We start from the raw sequence: 27,865 nt of genomic DNA, 5'->3' as shown, positions 1-27,865 counted from the left end.
AACAGGCCATCTCAAAAATGTGCTTAAATAAAACAAAACTCAGTCTATTTTTAAGATGTAAGGAGTAGAACTACAAAGTTGTCTAAAAATAATTACTCCCATAAAGTATAGATAGCCACACTTTTTACTGTTTGCATAATAAAAATGCTTTGTTGATATTTGCTGAGAAAAGGCTTCAATGACTTAAGGTTGTTTCGTCTTTGTTACCATCTGGTTTAATAAAGGAGTAAATCCAGAGTCAAATATACTTATGGTAGAAAGTTTCAGATATCAGAATGAAAATTTTGTCCCAGTGGATCTTATGTTCCTAAATGTTCTGTCCTTATAACAAAACATTCCCTGTCTGTGCTGTCATCCTAATATGTTGTGCAATGAATCGAGAGAATAATGGGTTCTATAACCCAAAATAAAAGGAAGAAGTCACGTTTCAAAGAACACATTTAAAGGTTATAAGTCATAAGAATACATTGCACTTATTAAAGTAACAGGGAATTCAGCAATTTCTGTTAAGTATATCCCCCATGTCTGGTTGTAATATATATATATATATATATATATATATATATATATATATATACACGCACACACACAAGGTATAATCAGAATTACAGAGTTACAGACACAAGAATAAAAGAAAGGTAGCTTATTTTAAAACTTTTCACAGTCTAAAATCTTCACATTTATTAGCATTTATTTCTGTTTTTATTTACTGTGCAAATGACAAAATCATAAAAATAAATTGTAGGTGTGCAGATATAACAAAATATAGAATTAAAATCAAGTCCCAACTCTAATGCTTTGTAGTTCGAACACCTTTTTATAAAGGTGATGCATAAAAACAATTATTATTCTAACATCATCCCTGATAACGTTACATTAGGTTTTATTAGTATATTATGTTTCAAGAATAGTTGTTTTAAGATACAGTTTTCTACTCTATTTTACAAACAGATCTTAACTGAAGAGGGCAAACAGACACGACAACAGCAGATAGAATAAGACAGGTCCTGGGACAGTAGCCGCAGCCGTGGTGAGGACCTTCCTGGAATGAAGAGCCTGCCTGGGCCGGAAGACGTCGTGATATCCTGCGTGTTTCGGGAACATCGCCATCTGATAGAGTTAAAGGTACATTTACATTACATTACATTTTGAACTTGTTTTACACTTTGACATTAAATTAATAAATTGTAACAAAACTGGGAAAACGGCATACAGACAAAAAGGAGAACAGGCAAGTAGGCATAGAAAAAACATTTGGTTAAAAAAGACATCAGTGATGGTTCAGCCTTAATCAATGGCTTTTTCAAATGTTTCTCATGATGAGAAAAGAAAAACAACTCACCCGAAGCCTTTGAAACAATATTGTTTCAAACGGATGGCAGTTGTTATGGTAATTATACATTTCTGAATATTCCAGTGAGCATTATCTTGCAGTTGAACAATTCTTACAGGTGCTCCCCATCAGACATGGCATATAGAATTTAAAACAATCAAAACACGTGGCCAGGAGCTTCTGAATCTCTTGCAGAAGTTTTGGCATAAAAATAATAATGTATGCCACTTCAGCACACTCACTGTAAAACATGGCTGAAATAAAAGCATGCTCTTCAAATCAAGTGTTGTATGGATTGTATTGTCTCATTGCACACATACTGTTTTAAGTTGAAATGTACATGACCCTCAAAAAATAATTTAATGGTGAAAGACTGTTTTCCAGAATATCATACTGTCAGATATCAGTAAGCATGAAAAGATAAAAAATTATCAGGACAAGACTGTTGGGATGAAACAATTATGGATTTATTTGCTAAACATTAAACTCAGCTTGAGAATCTTAGAGTAAATTAAGTTACTAGAATTTCCAGGTCACCAGAGTTAGCCAAGTTACTTAAAAAGTTACTAGTTCTGGTTAATATTTTCTTCATAAAATAAATTTCTGAGTTAATAACTTTATTACTCCTCAGTGAAAGTAACAAGTTACTAGCAAAAGAAACTAGGCAGTTATGGTTTATGATCTAAAGTTTTGAAGAATTTTTCAAATTTTCCTGTTGTTGGAATTTTAAATTATACTAGATGTTAAATTATGGAATATAAAGTGGTTGTTATTAATTAATTCAATAACTAATTTAACAAAAATCTGCACTGTTTTGACTTGTGTGGTTTGACAAGTGAGTTGCAATATTATTGTGTAGATGTGATGATGTTCCTTATAATAAAGGTAAATAAGATGTTTGGGCTTTTTTTTTTGTCAGCCTTCAGTTGGCTATAAAATAGGTATGAAGGTGAAAAATAATACTTTTCGACCAATTTAACAAAAATAAAATGTATACTTTGAAATATAATTAAACAAAAAAGCCTTACCTATCTTGTACACAGGCATTACTAATACCTGGGTATTTATTTATTTTATTTATTAACTTATTACTAAATAACTTAATCAGTCCCCAGTTGATTACACTTCGTAAGTACTTTTTTCAGTATCTTTACCTAAGTAAAGCGGGTACTTATGACTTTCACTCGCTACATTTTAAAGTCAAATATAGTACTTTCTACACCACTAGATTTCGAGGAAGCTGCTAGTTACCTGTTTTTTTTGTCTGAGCTTATCTTTGCTGTTTCTGTTTTTCTTTCTGAAAATGGAATTTCAACATGGAGGATAACAGCCTTAGGAGTGAATCTGGACATCACTGTTTTAGAGATTTGCATGACGTTTCACAAATGTGAGAAACTCTTTTTGATTGGTTTTTAAATCAGAAATAACAATCAAAATAACTCCTTATTTATTTTTTGTGGCATTTTTATGCTGAAGTTCTTCACAGGTGCTGCAGAATCAGTAGCAGATGGTTCTACGCATAAATCCATCAAGGGGTTTCTAAAAGTTACAAGTTTCTTTAAAATTACTCTGAAAACAGAAATGTACTACAGTAATATTCCAAAATTAAATTTGTATTGTGGAAAACTTACAAATTACAATGTATACTTGAATACTTTTAAATGCATGTACTTTTGAATGCTGAAGTGTTTTCAAAAGTGGTTACTTTAATACTTTAACTTGATTAGATGTTTGACTGAGAAACTTTTACTTGTAGTTAAGTAAGATTTGACCATGAGTATCAATACTTTCACTCAAGTACTACTTTTTCGTACTTCCTCCACCACTGTTAGTCCCAACGCTGCAGGTAATACATGGTTACCATTGGAAATCTGCAAAGAGCTGAAGACCAGAGTCAATAAAGGAGAATACAAAACTTTTAAGCATAGTTTCCTCACATAGGAGATATCTTTAAGTTGTCTTTACCAACAAGTATTTAATTATTTTCAGTAATTTAGTCATCACTACATACTACACTACAGGTAGCAATTGGTTTTGAATTATCTAGTTATTACTAACATCTATTGTAAATATCAATAGGTTAATTAGAAATATATATATTCATTGCGTTTAACACTGATTTCCACCTCTGTATTATGTTTTGATAACTGAACTTCTATCCAAACGCATAAATCTTTGAAGATAAAGTCGCTTCATTTGCGGACTGAATCATCCCTCCCTGAAAGAAAGAAAGAAATGAAGATAAGATCAAGCGCGTGTTCATGTGCTGTACCTGTACTGGTTTAACGGGGAAAAATCTAACAAAAGAGACATCAACATGCAGAGAGGTTGCCGCCGCGTCATTGCTTATAGATCATACACAAGATTAGATTATTTTCAGCCAGATGGGTTTTGTCCTATTGCTCGGTAATGATAAGATCTCACGGAGAGGAACTGATTAAACAGATTACTATAATTTAACTAAAAGCACAAGGGCCCACCAATTTGGATCTATGCATTCATTTAGGGACAACACGTTAAGAGGAAGATGTTAAGTTCCATTTTGAGGGTCTAAATATTCTTTAAATTTACTTGTGAAAACGTAAAGCAAATAATTTAACTCATGAATTGTCAAAAAGGGTGTTTTTTTGAATTTTGCACTCTATGATCTATATCAGTTTTTACCTAATTCGCTAATCCTGCTCTTGACAATGCCTCATATGCGATAGGGCTGCCGCCAGCATCCTTTACTGACGCCGACATTTTGCAGCTGATAAACTGTGCCTTTTGTTTAAATAGCTAAATAGTTAGTCATCACATAAGATTAGCTATGCTACGCTCGCACATTCCATTAAGCCCCACATAAATCAGGCTGTCAGGCGTCACTCAGCATTTTCTTCATGCAGTTCCTCAGGTTTATTTTGCAGAGCCTCTGAGCTTCGTATTTCAAATGCCATGTATGAGTGTATATCTTCAAAAAAGGTTTAAAAGGGATTTACAATAATGCTTTTAACATTATAAGTCATTTGATGGGATATCATTCAAAGTGCACTTATTCAATCCACATGGATTATAGTTTTTTTCCAGTTTTACAAACTTAAGATTTAAAGCTGCCATTGCAGCTTGTTAATGTTAGTGTAAACACTAATGCTTTCTAGTTAGTATTTGGAAATGTCATTTAACGTACTAGTTCTGCATTATACACCAGTGATGTGCAACCATGCGTGCAAAATATGGATTCCAGACTAATTCTAGCATTAACTGAGTCTATGAAGGTAAATGACGCTGCTGATCCAGCGACTTTCTAAACCACTTTTAAGTACTTTTAGAGGCACATCAAGGATAATGCCTGCTGCATCGGACTCAGGTTTTATTGCCTAAACTACGAAAAAAGGACATTCAGTCAAGTCCAAAAGTTTTGGCAGCTTAACAGATCAGTGCTCCAGTCTTTATGGTTATAGAGGAGACCATAAGTGTATCTTTATCATAAAGGTTTTTGCTGAGGAATGAAATATTTTTTGCAGAAAGCTTTGATACAAAGCCTTAGAAAGGTTAATGTTATAATTTATTCTATTATATAGAACACAACTATAAAGTGGGTTTAAAAAGATGCATGGCTTTCAATACAAATATTCAATCAGTGGCATATATTTTGTTCAGCCCCATCCTTCATTTTATGTTTCTACCAGTGTACACATCAATAAAGCATTTGTTGCCGTTGTTGTTTTTTAACCCAATCCTAGTAGAAAAATAACTCTGTCTCAGTCAGATTTGTTTCCACCTCCCAGAAATGTTCAGGTCTTGCCACAAATTTTTAACAAAATCTCTATATATTTTCTATATTTTGGCTGGGTAATACTAACACATCAATTATCTTAAAGCTGAACTATTCCTTATCTCTGACTGTATGGTAAGTATGTTATATGTCCAACTGAAGGGAAAACCTCTGTTCCAATGTGAAATCTACTTTAACAGATCTTCTTTCAGTATGTGGCTCCATCCATTAACTCTGATAAGCTTCCCTGTCTCTGTTGTTTATCCATGAACTGCCTGCTGTTTTCCTTGGTCTTCAGCATTCTTTTTGATTACTAATTATGTCTGAAAAACATCTGAGGCCTTCACAGAACAGGTGCATTTCTATAAAGCAGAAATGAATTATGTTTTCCAAAGTCCCTTTTTCGTTTAGAAGGGTAATTTTGTTTCTTTAATACTGAGGACTCTGGAAATGAATCAGGACGGGAATCTGACTTGCAACCTCTGCTAAGGGTTTGTAGGCTGCACTGACTTGGGGTGGCGATCCCTGAGCAGCTGAGGGAAATAGCTGGATCAAAATAGTCAAACTTTTTATCTGTATAAAGAAACTCATGTTTTCCTATTTTTTTAAATTCTCAGTTTTGCTCGACGAGGTAAAAAAACATAATTAGAATTTAAAATAATTTTACAGGATGTTTGCACACAATTTAATCCTATTACCCATTGGTATTAAATGGTGAAAATTGTCGTCTTCTTGTGTTTGCAAAAATTTCCTCCGATGAATAAATGCACATTGAACATCATTATAATTGCTGCACATACATTAACTCCTTAAAAGAACGATGCATATAATAGATTTAAAGAAGCATTAAGCAAAATATCATTATTTTAGATAAAAAAGTGATTTATGAGATAGTTTTGTGAAGAAATAAAGGTATCTTTTCAGATAAACTATTGTCACATTTCACAGTCAATCTCTCTGTGTTGTTTTTGAGTCTCTTGTTTACATAGCTGGGCCGGCCACGCGTGCACATACATGCATATGAACAGACAAAATGGAATACGGTGCATCCAGTGGATCAACACGTTCACCTTAAGACAATCAGGAGTCATTATTGCCAAAGAAGAACTGCCGTCTCTGTCAAAGAAGTTTAAGATGGAGAGCACTCGGAGAGTAGAAACAGCTCTAGTTTGACGGGAAGCTAGCTGTTCTCCTCATGGACTGGTGAGAATATCATGATGTCAAATCTTTGTTTTTGTTGCCGTTACGATCCTGTTAGACTTGTGCTGCTATGTTGATTCAATTCGTTGTAATGCTACAATTGTGTTGTGACATGTGGGTTAAATGATAAAGTTTGGCCAGCAATGATCCTCACATCACTGTTATGTGAAGCAGGCAGCCGGTGACCAAACTAACAAAATGTTTAATCAAGCCAGGTTGGACTGTGAGCTGCACACCGGGATCCTCACATACATTCAGAGTGTTCTTCTTTTGACAATTCTTTTCATATTCTAAAATTGAAACTGATATCTGACGAAAAAGACGAAAGAAGCAATAGATCACAAAATGTATATCAAAACACAATTAAAAAGATCTCAATGCAATAAAGGGAGTTGTATTTGATTTACAGTTTCTTTTGTATCTCTGCTTCTTTCTGCATGTCTGCTTCTATCTCCTTGAACCCCAGTTGGTCTTGGCAGATTGCTGCTCACGCTGAGTCTGGTTCTGCTGGAGGTTTCTTCCTGTTAAAAGGGAGTTTTCCCTCTCCACTGTCGCTACAAGCATGCTCAGTTTTAGGGATTGCCTTCGAGTCAATGAGTTAATGCAATCAATCTGAGCGTATGATCCGGTTGAGGTGTAAACTGCCTTGAGATGGCATGTTGTTAATTTGCGCTATGTAAATAAACTAAATTGAAAATAAACATAATAAAAATAATGTGATATCCGTATGAATTTCACAGGAGGAATCAATCTTCTTATTATTATTATTATTATTATTATTATTATTAGTCCATAAAATGGAAATGCATCTTTTGTCATTTCGTTAAGCTAAATTGTGCTTATTGCTAATTTAAAGTGAATCGCTCGTTTTAAATAAAATAGGGCAGCTGGTACTTTAATTGTTACACAGATTGCTGTGGATCAAAACCTCCATTAAGAGATATGTCTTTCAACTAGCTCATCAAGTATAATGATGATTTATGTATTTTCCAACATATTGTCAAAACACAAAAAAATTTAATCAAATGCCTAAAAAAGATCCACACATATTTAACCCTACATAGCACCCATGCTCAGATATTTAAAATGAGGTGGATAAACGGAGGCTAATAACTCTCTAAAAATTAGGGTTTAGCCCAGACATTTATCGGCAACATGTCAGAGGTCAAATTTTTATAAAAATATCTTTAAATGAGTAAGATTTGTGTTGACTACTAAAACCTTGTATCTATATTTGTGTTTGAGGTGCCAAATGCTAATGAGTGAAACATACCAGTTCATGATCCACTTTAATTGATTCTTTAAAGACAGTCCAAACCACTGCTTCGTTGCACAAAGGCGTGGTGAGGGAGCCACTGTAGCGAAAATATGATTCACGGTTTACGTGGCCAAGCAAGTCATCGATAGAGATCTCATGTGTGACCTCAACTTCTGAACCTGTGTTAAAGTAAAACATGCAGAAGATGGGTGGATAAATGCTCATACTGTGGTTCTTTTGTTCCTGTGTCATAACAAGGAAGACGCTCACTCACTGATGTTCTTGATAGCTGACAGGTAATCGGTCAGCGTTTTCCAGGCTTTCATGTCATGTTCTGAACCTGTGTTGGGCTCCTCCTACACATAAAGATGTGCAGAATAATTATTCAAGGTTTTATGCATTGTGATTCTCATACATGATGATTTTAATATAGAAAAAATAAAACTAAAGACTCACTGCGCCAGGTGGAGGTGAGTGGGAGTCACTTTTGCCAGAGTTTGTGGGCTGAAAATGGAAATAAAAAAAAACTAAATTTCTAGCATGAAGCAGGAAAAAAAATTTCTTCACTTTTTTTGAAAATAAAACATTCTTGTGTTTTGTGAGCTAGCTTTGAAAAAACTGTATCCATTTTATCCCTATTAAAAAATTTAAAAGAAAAGAATTGACTTGGCCTTAATAATGACTTTCCTAAAATGGTCTTCTTATTTTTCTTAATGGATTTGAATTTAAATCTTGATTTAAAACTATTTAAAATGCATCTTAATTTAAAATAAAGATGCAGTTTCCTCTTCCCGTAACTGCAATCTTTATCTGCAAACTCTGCCAAAGGCAAGAAACATACTGGAAATCAGATAACAAAAGAGAATGCTATGTGCTGTATACAAGGCAGGTACGGTGTTGTGCCACTATTTTGTGCACAAGCTGTCACCCTGATGAAGGTCTGATGAACTTATAATGAGAAAAAATGTGTAAAAATATGTATATTTACCATTAATTTGAATAGAAAATAAGATGATTTGCCAATGGAATTAGCATTTTTATACTTAAAATAAGATAATTAGATATTATGCATGTCAACTAAGTAAATTGGCTTATTCAATTGTCTCACTTACCTGCTCAATTCAAGAGAACAAATGCACGTATGTTAAGAGAAACTGACAAATTTATATTTTTATTATATGTAGGCCTTCAAAAGGGCATTTCTGTCAGGTCAGTATTGGTACATTTCTTCTTCTTTACAACTAGCAAACAAACATAAAGCTCAATCTAAATGTCCAATGTGATAAGCCCTGATAAGCTATAGAAAACGCAACTAGAGCTCCTTTTCCTGTTCAAATGGGCCTTACATGTCACAGTTATTGTGTTGACGTTACCTCAATAAAGAAACCCAGCACTGCCAGGCCATCAGCAGTCCCTACTGCCTCTTCCAGTGTTAAATCCTTCCTCTTGTTTACTATGTGCATCTGGATAAAATAAGCCATTCATTACATAAAACGTTCATATAATAGATTCTGGTTTGATTTTAAAACATCATGGCCTACACCTTACCTCCATTGGGTATCTTTTTGAATCCACAGTGTGCTCTGAGCCCTGAGAATCGGCTGATTCTGTGCCCCAGTGAAAGTGGAACTGAAGAGTTGAGTAGACATGTTCCAACCCCCCTCCTGACACTTCCACTGCATCATCCTTTAGTATGCACTTCACTGAAAGATTAAAAGAACATTTAATGCAGTAACTTAAAGGTTCTCAAGATTTTAATTTCTATCAATTTTTCCTAATGTTATCATCAGCACATAACTAATCTTCTAATAACTAATCCAAGCTCTAAATCTAGCAAATCTAGAGAAGTTGAATTTGTAGGCTAATGTTTAGGGCAGTCTGCGAGGGGTCATAACCGAAGCTGACCTCTACCATCTGATAAAAGTTGTGACGGTTTATGCAAACACTATTTTACAAATCTATTTTTGTTATAAATGAGGGGTTATTTACAAAGAAGCTGATAATGCTATCAGCAGGGACTAAAGCTGAATCCCAATCCACCCTCTAAGGACTAACCCTTAACTATCAAGTGTCTTTCCCAATGAAGTCATGCTGGCAGCTGTGGAAAGTGCCTAGATTGAAGGTGGTGAGGGTATAAAAAAGAATGGGAAGGCTTCTTCCCTGGAATGGAAAAAGGAAAGCAGGCGTTGCTGTGACAACATAGAGGCACCCCATGTGCGTAACTGTTGCTCTGTCGTGCAGAGTGACATTTATACCAAACATTCTCCACTTTCTAAAAAAACAAATGTATATGGTTAAATAAAACTATTTCAAAGAGGAGATTCCATTTTGGAATTAGTAACTTTTTTTTCATAAGCTAACTTGTAATTTTTTTCTGTCAGTTTCTGTCATTTACATTTGGGGGAACATGTTTCCTCCGCCATCAGCCCGCTGTTACATCTGTTGCTGAATTCCAGCAAGCCTGCAACTATTGCAGACTCGCTATTTAAGGGGGAATGGTCCACTGGCCCTACCCAGTATGGGGTTTGGGAAGGCAGTTAATAAGGTGGACCCTCCGCTGGAACACGTAAACGGAGGGTTAGTGATTAGGGGCCGGTTTGGGATTGGGTCTAAGGATAAGAGGCAGTGCACCACCAATACTCTTCCTGTGTGAAACTAGTTTTGAAAAGGAAAAATGTAAAGCTGTTCTGATTAGAAAACCTGAAAGTTAAAATCTGAAGTGTTTTATTCAATCTTAATTTTACTTCCATTATTTTTTTAACACTTTAATTTTCGGACAGACAGTTAATCTGTTCAGTAGACCACCACATCACACAGGAAGATCTTTTGTGGTGAAATGCCTCCTACTTTTATTTTACATGTTTGTAACTATAGTCTTCCATGTGAACAATCACCCATTACAATTGTTTACAGATTTATAAAGTAGTGTTTATATAAATTCCTTTGATATTTTTAGACTGGATTTATTCTAAGAATGTAGGAGTCCGTTTTGCTTTTTCCTCTCTTGAACTAGCATGTAGCTTCAGCCAAGGGTCCAACTACTTTGGATTTCTATGAAACATCAACACTTTAGTAGTGATATACTCAATATTAATCACTTTTAAAACACACTTTATAAAAACCTAAACTATCTATTTTACTTATTTTATTATCTACATTTGAAATTCTGCAATAAACACAAACCTGTGTGGCCTGTATTGGTGATAGACTTTATTGCGTGTTTGTCATCAAAATGAGTAAAATTAAAGGAACCGAGGCTCTCGTCCTCAGTAACGCTGGAAGTTTCAATGTCAATGGGGGACTGGCTTTCACCATCACAGTGGGACCCAGGCAGCGCAGACCAATGAGCTGGGCTGTGATCTGCAGTTAAAACATTTCAAAAGAATCAAAATGTCTGTCTGTAAAGGATAACAGTTTAAAAATATGTCTGAAGTAGCTGCTACATACCACAGTGGTCATCATAGCACCACTTATGACCTAAAGATGAAAAGAACACATATTTAATGTGAGCAAATTCAGCTTAATCTATTATAAAACAAATATAAAAACTGCTTGATAAGCTTCATGTTATGACACCATTTTCTGAGCATAAGGAGTCATTCTTGTTAAAAATTTTTATTTTGGAAAATATTTCTTTAACCCAATAAAATTAGATGTTTTCTACTAAAGCATTTAAAAACAGTCATCATTCAATATTATTTAAACTTTGATGAGAGTATTGATACCTTTTACAATTTCCATGCACTGAAGGAGCCAATTATAAATATCTATAAATGTGTGTTGTTGAAGCTAGTGGTAACATCAAGGCCTAGAAGTCTTTAGAAACACTTTGATAGCCAATATCAAGGCTCTAAGCAAGACCACTTTTTTATCAAAAGGCTGAAACACTTCCCTGTAACTAATGTTTGTTTTGTTGTGTAACAATCTGGTACACAGCCCACAATGACAGCAAAACTGTGGAAACATTTAAAATGTTTTTACTTTTACCTTGAAAAGTAACTAAAACCACAACAGCTCTCTTAATGTATGGTCAGCAAAGGATTTATGGAAGCAGACTTTTACAGGTTCTTTACTTCTGCTTTACTAAGACTTCAGACGTACAGCTGACTACGCTGTACGTTCAGATGAAGAGGAAGTTGACGTTCAGCTTATCTCTGCAACAGTCAAACTGGTAAGAAGGTAAGGACATTTTTTAATTAAGCTTTTCTTTGGAAGAACAATATTGGCGGCTGCTGCCTTTTAATGCTGCTTAGATTTAACGAGTGGTTGCAGCCTTTCACGATTCTTTCTTTTTGCTTCCTTATTTTTCTTGATTTCTATATTTTAGCATAACACCTTTAAAACAAGATACCTGTTCTTAGTGGAAAAATTGAACAAAGTGTATGTTTGATTGAAGCCTCTGATTTCACCTTTAGATTTTAGCCACATCTGTTCATTAAAGGGTCACAAAGACATATTGAAAAATGTCCTTCCACGTAATGTTGCATAATGCAATACTGCCATTAATAATTTCCTTTACATGCTGGCGATGTGTTTATTTCCCAACACTATACCAAATACGAATGATTTTTTATTTATTTTTTATTATGTGTTGCAATGTTTGATAATTAAAGAACATACTTGTGACTGTAACCTACTCACCTTACATGTAAGTCAGTTACTTTCTGACTCACCTTCAGGAAGAGGAGTTCCAGGGGAGGCAGTGATATGTCGATCATGATGGGGTTGTACAGGTCGGTAGTTATTTGTGAGGTTTGTCTTCTTGGGAAAATGGTTAAGCTGAAAAAACAAGTTTACTTCGTCATAGTGATTTATGGTAGCAAATATCAGTCTTAAACTCTTGCAAAGAGGTTATGTCAGCCTTTATTTACAGTCGAGCTTTTCAAACCCATCAGGACTAAAAACTCCACAGCTCTCTAAACTATTGCATTTACTTGATGCTGCTTTTTAGAATTTAGTGTTGTGTAGGTTTGTCTTTATTACTGACAATTCATACTCAGGCCATTGGGCTCTCCAGTTTTTACAAATACCTTTATCAAACCTTTAATGAAATACACTATTATAATTTCCATCTAAAATAAATTGCAGCATTTTTTTCTTACAGTGAGCTATGGAAACTTTTTTTTGACCTCCCTTACCTTTTATTTCTCTGTAGGTGGTGGCAAAATAAACATTGCTCCTCGTGTCACTTAGCTTCTCAAAATACCGACTGTATATAAGGGCTTTTTAAGTTGTTTTTATGTTTTTGTTTTGCACTTACTTAAGCCAATGCGGACACAAGTGCACTTATAAGGCATATTACTTACAGCCGGCTTATATCTCCATCACATAAATGTAGCCACTGAGATATTGTTTTATTTTTTTCAGTTTTTAAAAAAGATTAGTTTATCAAAAGATGAATTGATAAGGGCAATCAATGAGAATTTGTTGTTTAAAAGCTATAATGATGCTATGCTTTATTCTGAATAAAAATATACATGTATATTTGATCTTAGAAAATAAAGAAATAATATAAAAAGGAGTTCAATAGCACCACATTAATCAACAAGATTTTAACAGCTGTGGCCACGCACCTGCGGCACAATGAAACTATCAAGCAAATACCAGAGGCTGAAACGTGAGCAGCTCATCAAGTTGAGTTGGATGTCAGGTGGATTAGATTAAAAAGTTTATCATATTGCAACATTCAGATACTTCTATATTTGTTTTGAGTTTCTCTTTTCGATTCACATGTGGAGTGCACAACGTGTTTATATGTTTATACAGCCAACAACAGAACAATTAAAGCAGACGCTGGTAGACACAGGTATGTCTGCCAGGGCCTACCAGGTATGTGCTTGAACGCATCAGTAGCTGCTTATATAAAAGATGTTGTCACTAGAGGTCAGTTACAGGTTCAGCTGCTTGGAATGACTTGGATCCGGATCAATTGATAGATATGAATCAATCCTGCTAATATAAGACCCGTCCAGCATCTTGTCTCCAAGCTTACACAAGTGCAGGTTCATATAGAATGTGCCCTCTGTGTTGGCTGAGAAGTGGACTTACCAGATCTTTGTGGACTAAGATCGGCTCATGAAAGACCGTCCACACAACAATCTCACTGCAGTTTGGTGTAGTCAAAGATCCATTGTATCGATAGTACTTTGAACGGTCCACATCCCCAATTAGATCATCGATAGAGATTTTGTGGTTTAGATTCACTGTAGAGCCCTCTTCTGTAAAATTTAAAGGAAATCAGATGATTATCTCATGTTAATGAGAGTTTAAAAACATAGAATGTCAGATAAATATCCAAATCTAAATAGACACATGTGGGCACAAAGTGCAACAGTGCAACAAAGGAATCATCCTTACCTTCAATTATTTCCAAGTAGGATGTAAGCACTTGCCATGGCTCAGATATGGCTTTGTCTTCATTTTCCTGAAATAGATCAATTAGTGTAAGATTTATAGATTGAAATGTTTTTCTTAGCCTCTCTCTAGAGTAAAAAAAAAGGGTAAATACTAAGTTTATATTTCTTTCTGTGCATATTTAAAAAGCTGTGTTTTTACATGATGAACTTGAAGCGAGTGTATGTCATATTGACTCAGGGCTGACTTTGGCAAATGTGTATCTGTACGCAGTGCAGAATAAGCACCTAGGCATGCAGACTTTTAGCCTGGCACCATGATTCGATTCCTCTTGTGCCATAAGTCCCATTCTGAAATATTTTTTTCCCCACAGTTAACTGTTAGTAGTTTTGTAACAAAGAGCTATGTATGCAGAAAGTTGCAGGTCAATAAATGCCTAGCGTCATATAACGCATTGGTTAGCACTTTTCTACAGAGTCAGTAGCTAAACTTTGATAATAGTGTGAAGAGAGCTTTAAGTAATCAGTCCTCATGGCCTAGCATATCCTGGATCTCTGTGCAATGCCGAGTGCCTCCCAACATCTTAAGCAAATGGGCAAATTCTAACTCTTGCTGCATTTAATTGACTGGATTTTAGAATTTTGATCTAATGACATCAGATAGACCTGAAACCCACAGATTGTCTCTTGAAAATTAGTGTTGTAGTCAAGGCCATACTGTACCAACCAAGATCAAGGAGTACCGAGATAAGGCTGAGACCTTCCGAGGCCAAGAACAAGAAAAGACCAACCCTTTAGAGGACAAGACAATGTCTTGGTTTCGGTACTCCTTGGATTTGGTTAGTGTGGTCTTCAATACAACACTATATAAAATACAAATTAATAAGACAAATTTTCTCAAATACAGCAGAAATGTCACAGAACTATCTATGCCATTGGTTTCAAGGGAGTCAAATCATCAGATGTGCTAGCATAAATTTTATATTTCATGCCTATATAAATATTTCTGATGTTAGATTAGGAGCTCTCAAAATTGTGATTATAGATAGCTGGAGAAAGTTTGTCACATACCTCTATAAAAAAACCAAGAACAGCAAGTCCATCTGAACGACTATTAATCTCTTCTTCTGTCATATCTTTTTTTGCAGTGACGATGTGCATCTACAAAGGAAAACAGTGCAAATGCAATGATGAAAGAAAGCAACAAAAAATAAAAAATAAACAGAACAATACTGAAAATTTTGCAGAACCTTACCTCCATTTTGAATCTATGGTCATCTACTGTGTGCTCTGAACCTCCATCAGTTTCTGTACCCCAGTGGAAGTGAAACTGGAGCACCGAATATTGACCATCAAGTCCACCTCCACTCACTTCTGTTTCATTCTCCACTATGTTGCATTGCACTAAGGCAAAGATTGAGGAAAAATGTATATAGTATTTATATAATATATAATTATTGTTTAAATAATCTTGAGACTTTTATATTTTAGTATTGCGAGGAGTACCTGAGTGTCCATTATATGTGATACTCTCGATGGCATACTTGGAGGAGAAATTGACGAAGGTGAAATTGTTCAGGTTTTGGTCAATGGTAACATTGCTTGTGACAATACCGATAGGAGATTGGTGAGGATTTTCACTTTTACAGTCAGATCCTTCTATTTCTTTCCAGTTGGAAGGTGAGTGATCTGTGGAAGACAGTGATACATTTAGTGCTGCAAAAGAACACAGAAGTATGTATCACTATGTATATTTACAAAAAAAAAGCAGAAACCATTGTTTACTTACCACAACCAGTATAGCACCATTCACTGGCTAAAGCAGGAAAATAGAAGACATAAATATCAATATCTGTGTTGAACTGAATTATATACATTACTCTTTATTCATAACTAAAACTAAAATCCACATGTAACGGAAGTGCTCCCGCGTCTGCTCAATCATCATACAATTTATATGAAGTTAAAGAAAGACAAGAACACAAACGGATGTAATATTCCTAAGAAATATTTCCAAAAATACTTACGTTTTACTAGAGCCACCAAAGTCAGACATAGCATCAACCTGAGAAGATACATCTTCAAGGGGAGAATAATATTTTGATGAGAAATAATTAGCAAACGTGTCGTTTAGAGGCAAGCATGTTTTATCCATCTCCTCTCAGTTTTAACCAAAATGCACCAAACATTTTATCCTATTTTTGGGGGTGGGGGTTCTCACATTTTTTAGATCCTGAAGTATTTCACTAACCTTAGTTTGAAGATCCTAACACAACAAGGTGTCTTCAAAGTGAATAAAAGGAATATGTCAGCTCAAAAACTAGCATCCATCAGAAAAGGGTCTTTTATCAACAAAAAAAGAAAGGGTGAAAACTGCTCTAAAAAAGGTCATGATAAATATATGGACAGTGCTCCTCTAGGAGGGGCCTACCTTGTGTACAAAACACTGAACCCTGATGCAGGAAACACGAACAACTGTTTTCTAAATAGATCTATTTAGAACAAAAATTATCTGTTCTAATTTGCATTCATATTTCAACTACAGAACAGTCCTGAGGTCAAGATGGGTTTTTGTTATTTCTCCACAGAACTGAACCCCAAATTAAAAATGGTGTTTCAGCCCCTTTATAAAAAGCAGATTATACCTTGTGGTCATAAATGGATCATCATGGTCATCTCTAGAACTTTGGCAGGATGTGCTATAAGTATAACATTCAGATGGTAGTAAGGAAAACCTGCCATCTCAATATCAGAACACATTTGAGACTCTTCATACCAGTTTTATTTTTTTTATAACTGACACAATACAGATGATCCTGTATAATTCTTTTCTCCCAGTTTCGTCGTTTGATATAACAAAAAGACCACCAGGGGTCTTCTTCTGCCATTGACCATCTGTTTTAAGGTTTAACGATTGTATCAAACTTAATTTTTTTATTAGTTGTTATATAGGCTACATTTGTGGTTCCATAATCCTTAATCTTTCTGTTCTGACACAATCCACATTTTTCTCCATTTAAGTCGAAGGAAGATTCATTTCCACACTACTCAGAGCTCATGGTCTTGCACTAACCATCTTATAAGGTTAAAGCATTCGCTCACATCCCTTTCTTCCCGATGTTTCTCTCTGTTTAAACCTTAGGTAAGTGTCAAGTCAAGACAAGGGCATACTGCAGTGTGCCGTCTGGTCTGCAGAGAAAGTGTTTGGCTGCAATCTTCCATCTCTCCAGGATCTGTATGCCTCCAGGACTCTGAGGCTTGCAGGGAAGATTTTGGCTGATCCCTTGCATCCCAGCCACAAAGTCAATTGTATATAGTTTATTAAATGTTTTACATTGTATATAGCTATAGATTCTGTATTCTGTATATATATATATCTATTTTGTCTGCAACATCAATACCAAGTCAAAATTCTTTTAAGTGAAAACCTACACGGTAATAAACTTGGTTCTGATTCTGATATTTTGAGACAGGAAATTGCCCACATATGTTTGCCGACGTGGGAATCTGAAGCCAGATTGTATCATAATTTCTCAGACTTTTCATTTAACTTTATTTTAAACTTTAATCATAGATTAACTGTCTAATCTGAAACATGAGATATATGCTGTCCTATCACCCAAAGTAAAAAAAAAAAATTAAATAAAGATTAACAAGCTTAAATTCAAATTGAAAATTTGCACAACATTTAAATGTTTCCTCACCATCACATTTCTCTCTAAGGTGAGCATTGGGGTGAATTAAACCACAGATAAATATATGAATCTAACAAGGTGTGAGGAATTCCTACGGATTGCTGTAAATATTTTGATAATGTTGAACCACCTTGGTAATGGTGCCGGTGGATTGTTTGTCTGTAGAAACGACTTTGTAAAATGGACAATTAGGAAGGAACACATTTTCAGGGATTATCGCTTCTTGATGCTGGATGATGACTGGTTTATTAGCTGATCAGACTACAGGTGGTAAACATAACGAGGTTCACAAAATTCCTTTTGACATTAATCGGCCTCTGGCATAAGCCTAAACGTGTTTGACTATTGCCTTGGTAGAACAGAGAAGACATTTAACCCTGGCACAGACTCACTCCTGAATTATTTTTAGAAATAAAAGGCCAGTCTAAAAGCTTAATGTTTGCCTACTTTATTTTTCATTCCTGGATCAGTTAAAATGTATTTTAATAGCGTTTATTAAGTGCTGCTGACAGATACACACCATCATGCTTGTTAATCTGTAAATTGTTGATTGAGGCTAAACTGACAGCATACCAGAGGAATAAGTGTTTGATAACTCCTTTCTAGTTACCCTGGGGAAAATTTCTTTTTTACATAAGACACATGTGACAAAAGACACAAATACCTTAGCTTCGGTCAAAGGACAACACCCTGTTAATTATCTGAAACAATATATATCCTGCACACGGAGGGCGGTCATGTTAAGCTTTTAATTTACACGTAAGTTTGCAAACTGATACTGCAGAAAATAACACAAACCATTGAAAGAGTGTTTGCTGCAGAATGCAGTGACATAAGACAAAGTGCTCTGTGTGACATTTATACACAGTATAAAGAAATCTCTTTAAAAGGAATTAGGGGCATTAGTTTACATAACTGTTCCTTTTAAATTAAAGGAAAACCCTTCATTGCAATTATAAAACAAAAACTAACATGCTCACACTTTCTATAGTATATCTATGAAAGAGAAATGTAGTAAACTCACTGCTTCCTTTGACAGGCGCTCATTTGTTTGACTTACTGAAACTTTGTATTCGCATTTATTAAACACGTTGCATTAGACGTTAATAATTGAGCTGAAGAGATGCTTGCAGGCAGTTCCTGCTTCTATTTTTATTATGCTGAGACATTATCTACCCTAATATATAATAGAAATCCCTTTAATGTACTTTTAAACCTGTATTGTCTAGATTTCCCTTTCTGTTTACCAGATAAAGATGAAAATAATTAGGTGTGGTAAGGGCAGTTGTTCTACCAACTTCTGTTTAATGTAAGTTTTCCCATGTTTGTACCCTCATCATTGTGCTTAATAAACCGTTTTTTTGACCTTCCCCCAGTGTCCTCACTCATGCTTAGCCACACCTCATTAGTCCTCTTTGTGTTCATCCTTCGACGGAACAGCAATCATAGGGGATAAAGTTAAACAACTTAAATCATTTAGTTGCAGGGAAATGAGGGAGGGGATGTTCCTAACGATCCAGCGTTAACGCTGAAAGTTATCTCGGCTATTGATATGGAGAGTACCATATTTTTACTCTATAATTATCATTAAAATACACATTTCTTTCCTTACAGACTCTTTCTTCCAAGACAAGGACAAACACATTTTTTTCCGTTTTACCGGCTTGTCTCTGATGACCAAAGAGGAACCTTTGTTTTTCCTTTGCACAAGCCCCGCACAGACCTGCACCCGTGTTTTGGTCGAGTTTACTTCCTGTAAAGATGCCCAAACCAACCCAACCCCCACCTCCCCAATATCTGAAATATTTGTCTAACTCTATCTAAATAATTTAAACAGATGTCTCATTATTGGTGAGGAATTATCATTAAAAAAACAGGTCAAAGAAAATGTTTTGTGTGATTGATTTGTATGTTTTGTAACTTTGTCTCTGACTTTGTCAAGCTTGTCAATCATGTGTTTAAATGTGAAAGAGCTCAGCGTGAAAAAGCACCAGCAGTCCTACAAGATCAGAGAAAACATAGAAATTATGTTAACAAAAAAAACCCAATGAAATTCAAGTAGTTTATTTTGAGTAGTGAGTCACAAATCAGAAATTTATTATACTGAAAAGCTAAATTTAGATGTAGAGCCTTTAGGTATTTTTACATAGTAACCAGAGGCAGTTTTTCATTTCTGGAAATCACGGGAACCACTCCTCCTGCACCACCTCCTGTCCCACTTAATACTCAGAAACACACACCAACTAGTGAAAATAGTGTAGAACAGAAACATACAAAAACAAAAAAAGAAAGCTAAAACTTTTGCATCAATAAGGGATTCTATGCAAAAACATATACTTTTTCATACTCAACTTATGTTATTAACTTGAGGATTATTCACATGACAGATAGGGTGGAAAAGAAGCATTTCTAACGAAGGTCAAAGGAGTGTTATTGTCACGACCACTGAACCGACACGAAACCACCACCAAGGCTGAGGCCTTCAGAGAGAGTGTGATCAGGTGCTGCAAACATCTTTCAGTACCATTACTGTAATCCTAAACTTGTAGGTGTTGCTTGGAATGTTTATAGTAACTTCTGTTGTAAAGGTGAACTCGTTAACTCATCTAATAAAGTTCCAGACTAACTGGTTAAACAGGCAGATTTTTCTCACCCTGGTGGACAAAATTTGCATATAAGAAAAAATCAACTACATTCCTGCAATCAGTCAACTTTACATTCAAAGTATAATAAAGACCATACTTTTAGGGGAAATGGGATGTTGATTCCTATAAACAACCATAATTTAGAATATATATAGCCAGTTAAAGGGGCAGATGTAAAACAATTAATTCTTAAAGATTCATAAAGTGAATAGATTAATAAAGCTGAAACAGCCCCTGACCTCTCTGTTTTGAGGTCCAAGTGTTTGTAGACTGTTAAAGAAAATCTATAGAATTTAGGTTGGGTAAATTTATTCATATTTTATTACTAAAGTATATTATTATGTTGCCTTTTTGTAACAGCAGACAAGATTAGTTTCCCGAGACAGAGTACAGACAGAAATATATCCATGTAAAAAAAAAAAAAAACATCTCACATCTTCTCATTATCCGTTTATAGGGTCAAATTTCGTAGCACAGGAACTATCACATTTAAAATAAGATAATTGGCTGTGTTAAAAAGCATTCAGTTTTACGCTGTCAATCTAAAAAAGAAAAGTTTTGCAGCAGGTCTTAACTTGCCTGGAGAAAAAAAATCAAGTCCAACACATCTGAGAACAAGGAAAAATGTGGTTAAAAAAATGGTTCAGGCTAAGAATTTAGAAAATGGGATCTTAAGACCAGTCTTCATCGTCGAAAAAATGAAATAAAACAATTTAAAGCAAAAATGAGACACACAAGCCGATCTCTAAAGTGTTTATTTTTCTTGTCATACGTAGTTAGATCTTGAATAATCATGTCAGTTTAAACCACATGTACTAGGGTCTTTATTAAAATACAGTATATATCAAAACATAGTATTAACTGTTTAGTCCAACATTCTCTGTAATACAATATATAAACTGGCTCCACATATGACAGAAAAGTAAACTCAGAATTGTATTGCTCAGACATCTACAAACGTCTTTCTTACAAATATCCAAATAAAATACAATTGTCCATAATTTCAGTAGGTCTTATTTAGAGAGGCTTAATTGTTTAATATTTTCTATTTAAAAGAAATTGGTTTTTCATATATTCACTGCATTCACAACTGTTTTTCATCTGAACTTACAACAATAAGATCAGTTATCTTAAACCGGGCATACACTGTGTGTTTTTTTCCAATTGTTGCACACAGGTACAGCTCACACTGTACGACGAAATCGCAGGGCTTTGTTGTACAGTGTGAGTTCACAGCTCACGGTGCATGTTCTCACTGTGCTGATGGGATCCACTTGCTCACACTCTACGTCTAATAACCACGTCGGAATCCGCTCCGCAGTGAGATGGCGCTACTTGGACTCATCTATCCAGAAGCCAAACGAGTAGAAGAGCAATATGATGCTCACTAGAGCGAAACGTGCTGCCTTGGCAGCTTGTGCAGTTTTGTGTGCTGAAAGCCTTAAAAAGAAAAGGGTATTTGGACAAAGACATGGCTGAGCAAACGTGGCTACTACGGTCTGTCAATTTTACAGAAAGAACTCCATTTGTATTTAACTGTATTTAAGAGGAAGAAGAAAAATAATCCTTGTTTGCGCATGATTCCCCAGACCTCACAAATCCTGATTAGGAGGTGGTCGTGAGAGGCTAATTGCCCCTCATTACTCCCTGTACACTACAAGAAGCACGACGCACGATCAGGCTGAAAGTCGCCCCCATCGAAAAATTCTCGCAAAACTGGAAAGTCGGCCCGAAAAGAGCAAAAAAAAAAATCGTACAGTATATGCCCGGCTTTACATGCAGAAGTCTGGAATTACGCCCTCCAACAGATTTCTGTTTTAGGCCCCGTCCACACGAAGTCAAAACGAACACGAAACGCTAATATTTTCCAGAACGTTTGTCGTAAAGACGGAGAGGTATAATAAATGTGATCGTCCACACGAATGCATGAAAACGCTGCAAAATGTATGCCAGGCCTGTAAGTGGCGCTGTCGTGCCAAAGCTAAAATAGGCGACGAAATGTTGGGCATGCGCACTAATATTTATACATGGTTGGCCTGCGGGTCCATTTTCGTGGTTTAGTCAAATTCAGGTGCTGAACTATGTCGTCGATATTGCTCTGTTCTTCCTGGAGATATTCCAGAAGAAGAAGATTCTGTTGTAAGCCCGACAGCAGGGTGAGTAGCATGAGCAGCAACCATTCAACACAGTACGGCGCCATTGTTGTTGTGATACTGTGTCGCGCATGCGTGTTTAGAGGCGACGTTATGACGCATGCGTGTAAAAAAAAAAAATGCGGTTAGAGCTTAAAGATGGAAACGCAAAAACGGCGTTTCAAAATCTTCCCACTCTGAAGGCTGAATAAAAAAAAGATCGTTTACAGACCCTCGTATGGATGAGAGGCTGGTTTGGTGAAAAATTTGTGCGTTTAGGCCAGGGTTCGGCTTCGTGTGGACGGGGCCTTAGTGTCATGGTTAACATTTTCTGATCATCAAGCACATTTTGATATCGGACAATTGATTAAAAAAACTGTTTTGTTAATGGAAAAAGCTTTTCAAACCTACATGGCTGTATGAGACAAAAAATCGCCCCCCAATCCAAAGATTTGGTTAACACTCTGGGCAAGAGCCATCTTTAACATTAGGGGACTCTCATCTTAAAAATGGGATCTGACTGTTACGAGGCAAAAATGTGGATTTTCACAGTTAATCCATAATGAAACAAGACAGTGAGGTTACATTTTAAACTTTGCTTTAAAGTTGTAGACACTGAAGCGGCTGTCTGCAATTTATATTTTCCTGTTATTTATAATTTTCTCCAACATGAAATGAGTTCTCTTTTCTGTTTTTTTTCTTCTTTTTTTTTACAGTAAACCTCATAAAAATACAATGAACCTCAAAAGCTGTCCCCCCAGCTACAACTTCAAGTCTAGGCTGTAAAATTAAATAGCATTAAATGGTCTAATAACATTAAAGCTTTATTAAAATATAAACAATGACTGAAGACAAGATCCTGTTGTATGTAATGTTTTTGTTTTGATGCTAAAGTTATTCTGCTCAGAGTAGAGAAGAAACAGACCTGTATAACAAAAAAAACAACAACACAATTTAAGGCATTAAAATCAGATATCTATGAGTATAATGTGAGTTTACATTGCAGGACGTCATTACACTTACTTAAAGATGGATCCAGTTAGTTCATCAACGAAACCGCCTAGGAAGTATGGAACAAAGTAAAATTTTGTATACAAATTTTAAAATGAACAGTTAAAAGTATGAGTATGTTTTATGATCATTTACCTGGTGTGCAAACTGTATCACACAGAATGGGGCAAATGTAGCAGGATGAGCAGTCCTGGAAAATTAACAAAAGGTTCACATGAAAGGAAAGCTGTAAAACAGAAATCTACCACAGAGTCTTTAAAGTGATAGCAGCTTACCTCACAATGCTCACAGTGAGCAGACTCATCTCCCTCTGCACATGGACACTTGTCACACTGTTCGTTACAATACTGAAAGAAACAGATGGTTAAACGTAGAAAATAAGCAGTGATTCATTGGTCACCAGAAGGAGTCTAACAGTGAAAGTCAGCATTTACAAAAGCTTTATAATCTGTCTAATTCATATGATTCCCCTTATATAAAACAAGACCCATGGTTCTAAGACCATAACCACAGGTTGTACTTAGGAACTAAAATCAGAAAAGATTTTAGAGTTAAGTATTTACAAGATAAATGTGGACAAATAAAATACCATAAAACATGAAGTTGTTTCTTGATAAAACCATAGTAATGGTGGGTCTATTTAGTTTATACACTGACTAGANAAATAAAATACCATAAAACATGAAGTTGTTTCTTGATAAAACCATAGTAATGGTGGGTCTATTTAGTTTATACACTGACTAGAGCAGGGGCCACCAACGTGTTGGGCACCAAGGGGCCCTCAGGGGCACCATGGGGTGCCCACAGCATCTTCTGAAAACAGCACAACTCACAAATGGGATAAGATTGAAATTTTATTTTGTTCTGTTGCCCTCCATTTCTAATGCTTTATATAGATTTTCCTCTTTGTAATCATGCAGAGCATTTAAGTATTTATAGAGACATGACAATATCATAAAAGAAAATTAGGAGTTAAAAGGAACGATAAAAATATGATTATTATGTATGAAGTAAAAGTGAAAGCTGATCCCTCCAGTTCATAGGTCAGCATTGGTAGCCCTTCCTATGACTCAGTGCCCATGAAGTAGCTATTTGCCTTAAAAAGGTTTGTGACCCTAGCCTGACGTAGTCCTACTCAATTCTAGTCAGAATATGAGTCTGATACTGCTCCATAGAGCTGTGATTATAACCAATAAGAGCAACGGAGTGCGTGACGTATGTTAAGCGACGCATAGTTATTGTCAACAAAAATCAAAGCGTGCAGTTGCACGCCTAGAATAAGAAGAGGAGCCTTGATCGAGTATCTCTGTTCCTCTTTTAAAATTAATTTGCTGTCGATATCTTCTAGAACAGACCTAATAGCAGAATCTACACACTTCAACTCTCCAGCGGCAGCCATTGTTGTTGTCACCCAAGCGCGCTTTGGTGACGTGGTTGATTACGTTACTGTTGATAATCTGTCCATCATCGTATAAATCCCACCCTGACAATTTGATTGGCCCGCCAGATATTGTGCTAGCATACTGGCGCTACTATTGAGCAATTCCAGACCGAACTTCCCGACCTCAAACATTGTGGGCGGGACTAAGTTCGGAATGGCACCCAGGCTATTGTGACCCATGGTCTAGACTACAATTAGTGAGTTTTTTTAACAAATGACATTTGTTATTGCCACACTTAATTTGTCATAGTTTGCTGTGGCAGATCCAACTGTATCTTAGGTTGTACTTAACATTTTAGANTTTTAACAAATGACATTTGTTATTGCCACACTTAATTTGTCATAGTTTGCTGTGGCAGATCCAACTGTATCTTAGGTTGTACTTAACATTTTAGACAACTTTCTGCATTTCAGCTTTTTACAGGGAAAACAAAAAAAACTTGCCATCGTTTCAGAGTTTCGAACTTTAACCATGCATTTCCGTATTTTAATTCTTAGTTATTATTGTTAAGGTCAGCAGTTGCAGGTCAAAATGTGCGAATGATGTGACAGCATCGAATCAGTTTAATCTAAATTCATATTAAATCAAAAAGAGCATCTTATGAATAATTTGGATAGAGGTCATTGAAACTTTTCAGTTGTTTGATGCCAAAAAGGCAAAATGACCAAAACAATGTGTTTTTGGGTTTTGGTATGTGCGTATTTTCAGCCGTATATGAAAAGGATTCAATGTAATGACAGATTTGTAACTTCAGCTCCTATTCTGCTGTAGTCACTTTAAAGTTTCTCTATATAACTTTAAAAATAATGGTCTAGCAGCCAAATTATTTTTGTTTTTCCTCAGGCATGTTTTACGTAACCTAAAACTCATAGCAGTGTCTGTTTTGTCATAAAGGAGGAGGAAGTAACGCTATATTAAATCCATTTATAAATAGGATTTTCATCTTATTCTTTAAGGTATATATAAACTGTCTTTTCATGGAGATTACATTTTCTAAATCTGGAAAATGAAAAGGGGCTTAAAGGATCTATAGTAGAACTATTTTTCATTGTGTCCTTGAATTGTGGGTTTGTGAAGAACCCATGACTAAAGTCCACTGCAGTCATTGAGTCACTTTGTCCAAACATCCTCAAGCTTAACACAGAAAAGAGAGGAGTCTTTGTTTCTGTCACAAAACTACAAGGAAAAGGTTGTTTTATGAACTCAGGCCTGGACTTACTGGACATCCAATCTATAACACAACGCTTTTCAGTAATTGCAGAGACATTAGAGGGCACTTCCTGTCAAAACATTGCTCAGCTAAACTGGTGCCTACTTTTATCCTAAATAGTTTTTTTATTTTTGAAATGGTCTTTTTTATCTCTGGAACTAAATAAATGAAAAAAAAATCAATCATCAATTAGTAAGCTGTAGCCCCCACCAGAAAATGTACTGTACTGAAGTTTCTAAATCACTGCACTAGGTTTTAAAATAATAACTTTGGAAATTGTCCTATTCATTTCTAAATCACTATAATAACAAAATATATTATTGCTAGTTTGGACTGTTTGAATTTTTCTTAAATAAAATAAAAATTCACTCCTAATAATTATTAATCCAGACTCAGCTTGATGAGTCTTTATTATGAATGAATGATTCAGGGGTGATATTTGAAAAGCCTAAACAACCATGCCAGATTAACAGGGAGTACAAGAAACAAAGCCAAAAACGAACAGTAAAAAAGAGAAAATATGTTATAAATATAAGTCAACAGCTTGGGAATAAAAATGTGAAGACATAATGTGTTACTAAACATACATTTGTATAGATTTATAAACAAGGGGTCTTCCCTCCCCTCTGGGGACTGTACCTCACAGATGGAGCAAACGCTGCACAACGAGCCAGTGTGGAAGTGCTGTTTGGTGGAAGTATCATCTTCTTCATTTGTTTCACCAAGGTCCTCTGTTGTGTTGTCCTCATCATCTAAAACCAAATAACAAACAGCATAAAGGGAATGAGCTTTAAGGTTTAATGGATAACATTCTTATACATTCATACAGGCTTCACTCACTTCCAATTTAAACAGTGTTTATTATATGGATATATTTGGATACAAGGTTTGTCTGGTTGGAGAAGCAAAGCAAACATTAAATCTAGTGAATTTTATAAAATATCTAATTTAGTTTCTCTAAACAGATCGCTGTTTGTTTTAGTCCAAATTTCTTAAATATTTTTCTGTTAGGGTTCTTGACAGAAACTCTCTAGAAGTTGATAACACCCCAGGTAAGCCACAACATCAAGGATATGTCTCTACAAGGTTAAAACACAATTAATAATTAGTGGCCATATAAACTGGGAGAAGCTCCAAAAAGTCAAAGAAAGGCAAAAAAAAGAAAGAAATCCTAATTTATGTCAGTGACAGATAGTATCAGCTGCTTTAGTCATAATTGGTGTTTGTAGATTTATCTCTTGGAGGTTTTTGGTGGTTTTTCTAGACTTTTATTCATCTTTGATCTTTATTCTTTTAAGATATTGCCTTATTAGTTCATTATTGTGACTATCCCTCAATTATTTCTGTTTTTTTAGGTTCATTCCACTTGTTATAGGAAAGCTATAAGCATGCTGCTTTTCATATTTACTCCATCTTCCACTACAAAAAAGCTGCTGTGCTGCTCTTAACACTCAATGTATGTAGGATCCATCCTTTCATCTTCTCTCATTTTGAAATATACAGGACGTGCTTTACTATGTCTGGATTCCTGCCTGGCTTATCCGGTTTTTAGAAATGAACAGGTCTGCTCTTCTTGCGGTTTTGCGCCGGGCGGCTTTTCTGCTCTCGGGCTGTTTCTGTGCGCGGTGTGTTTCGTTGCGCGCTGTTGGCATCGGTCTTGGTGGGGTGGGGCTGCGCTTTTGGCCAGGGGGGCGTTTTGGGGGGGTCCCGCGGCGCTCGTGGCCGGTTCGCGGCGGATGCGCATGGGCCCCGGCCGGGGGCGGGGCCGCCTGAGTGTTTTCCTGGGTGGTGCGGTCGCTGTGGGTGTTGCGGCCGGTCGCCGGGGCTTGGCG

At 35.7% G+C, this 27,865-nt stretch overlaps 2 protein-coding genes across 3 annotated transcripts in view; both read right to left on the bottom strand.

Moving 5' to 3' along the window:
• Nucleotides 1-582: 582 nt before the first annotated feature.
• Nucleotides 583-16,265, bottom strand: LOC107097197 (carbonic anhydrase 4-like). Its single transcript, XM_015394249.1, has 16 exons — nt 16,150-16,265; nt 15,926-15,977; nt 15,688-15,714; nt 15,405-15,587; nt 15,154-15,302; nt 14,970-15,059; nt 13,903-13,969; nt 13,594-13,763; nt 12,219-12,324; nt 10,993-11,022; nt 10,729-10,905; nt 9,094-9,248; nt 8,919-9,008; nt 7,820-7,901; nt 7,561-7,724; nt 583-1,110 (listed from the first exon to the last, which is right to left on the bottom strand). Exons 2-16 carry the CDS (start codon nt 15,975-15,977, stop codon nt 955-957), a joined length of 1,698 nt encoding a protein of 565 aa, XP_015249735.1. The 5' UTR covers nt 16,150-16,265; the 3' UTR covers nt 583-954.
• A 6,292-nt stretch (nt 16,266-22,557) lies between these two features.
• Nucleotides 22,558-27,865, bottom strand: part of LOC107097204 (sarcoplasmic reticulum histidine-rich calcium-binding protein-like) — an 11,605-nt gene continuing 6,297 nt past the window's right edge. For both annotated transcript variants that reach the window (XM_015394257.1, XM_015394256.1), the window contains 5 exons: nt 26,673-26,785; nt 23,657-23,728; nt 23,517-23,571; nt 23,394-23,430; nt 22,558-23,295 (listed from right to left, as the gene is read on the bottom strand). In XM_015394257.1, the coding sequence (XP_015249743.1) occupies nt 23,274-23,295; nt 23,394-23,430; nt 23,517-23,571; nt 23,657-23,728; nt 26,673-26,785 (299 nt within the window). In that variant the 3' untranslated portion in view covers nt 22,558-23,273. The remainder of the gene's footprint in view (nt 23,296-23,393; nt 23,431-23,516; nt 23,572-23,656; nt 23,729-26,672; nt 26,786-27,865) is intronic.

The sequence above is a fragment of the Cyprinodon variegatus genome, unplaced genomic scaffold (genome assembly GCF_000732505.1).
Source record: "Cyprinodon variegatus isolate N-32 unplaced genomic scaffold, C_variegatus-1.0 Scaffold679, whole genome shotgun sequence".
Classification (NCBI taxonomy): domain Eukaryota; kingdom Metazoa; phylum Chordata; class Actinopteri; order Cyprinodontiformes; family Cyprinodontidae; genus Cyprinodon; species Cyprinodon variegatus.
Note: the sequence above shows the minus strand (reverse complement) of the source record. Positions and strands in the feature narration are given on the sequence as shown.

What these genes read in the sequence shown, in the direction of transcription:
- LOC107097197 (XM_015394249.1), bottom strand. Translation starts at nt 15,977, where the DNA reads ATGTATCTTCTCAGGTTGATGCTATGTCTGACTTTGGTGGCTCTAGTA. An exon ending in ACCATAGATTCAAAATGGAG is followed by an intron (nt 15,060 to 15,153) that starts GTAAGGTTCTGC and finishes TTTCCTTTGTAG; the next exon opens with ATGCACATCGTCACTGCAAA. An exon ending in TTCTTGGTTTTTTTATAGAG is followed by an intron (nt 13,970 to 14,969) that starts GTATGTGACAAA and finishes GATCTATTTCAG; the next exon opens with GAAAATGAAGACAAAGCCAT.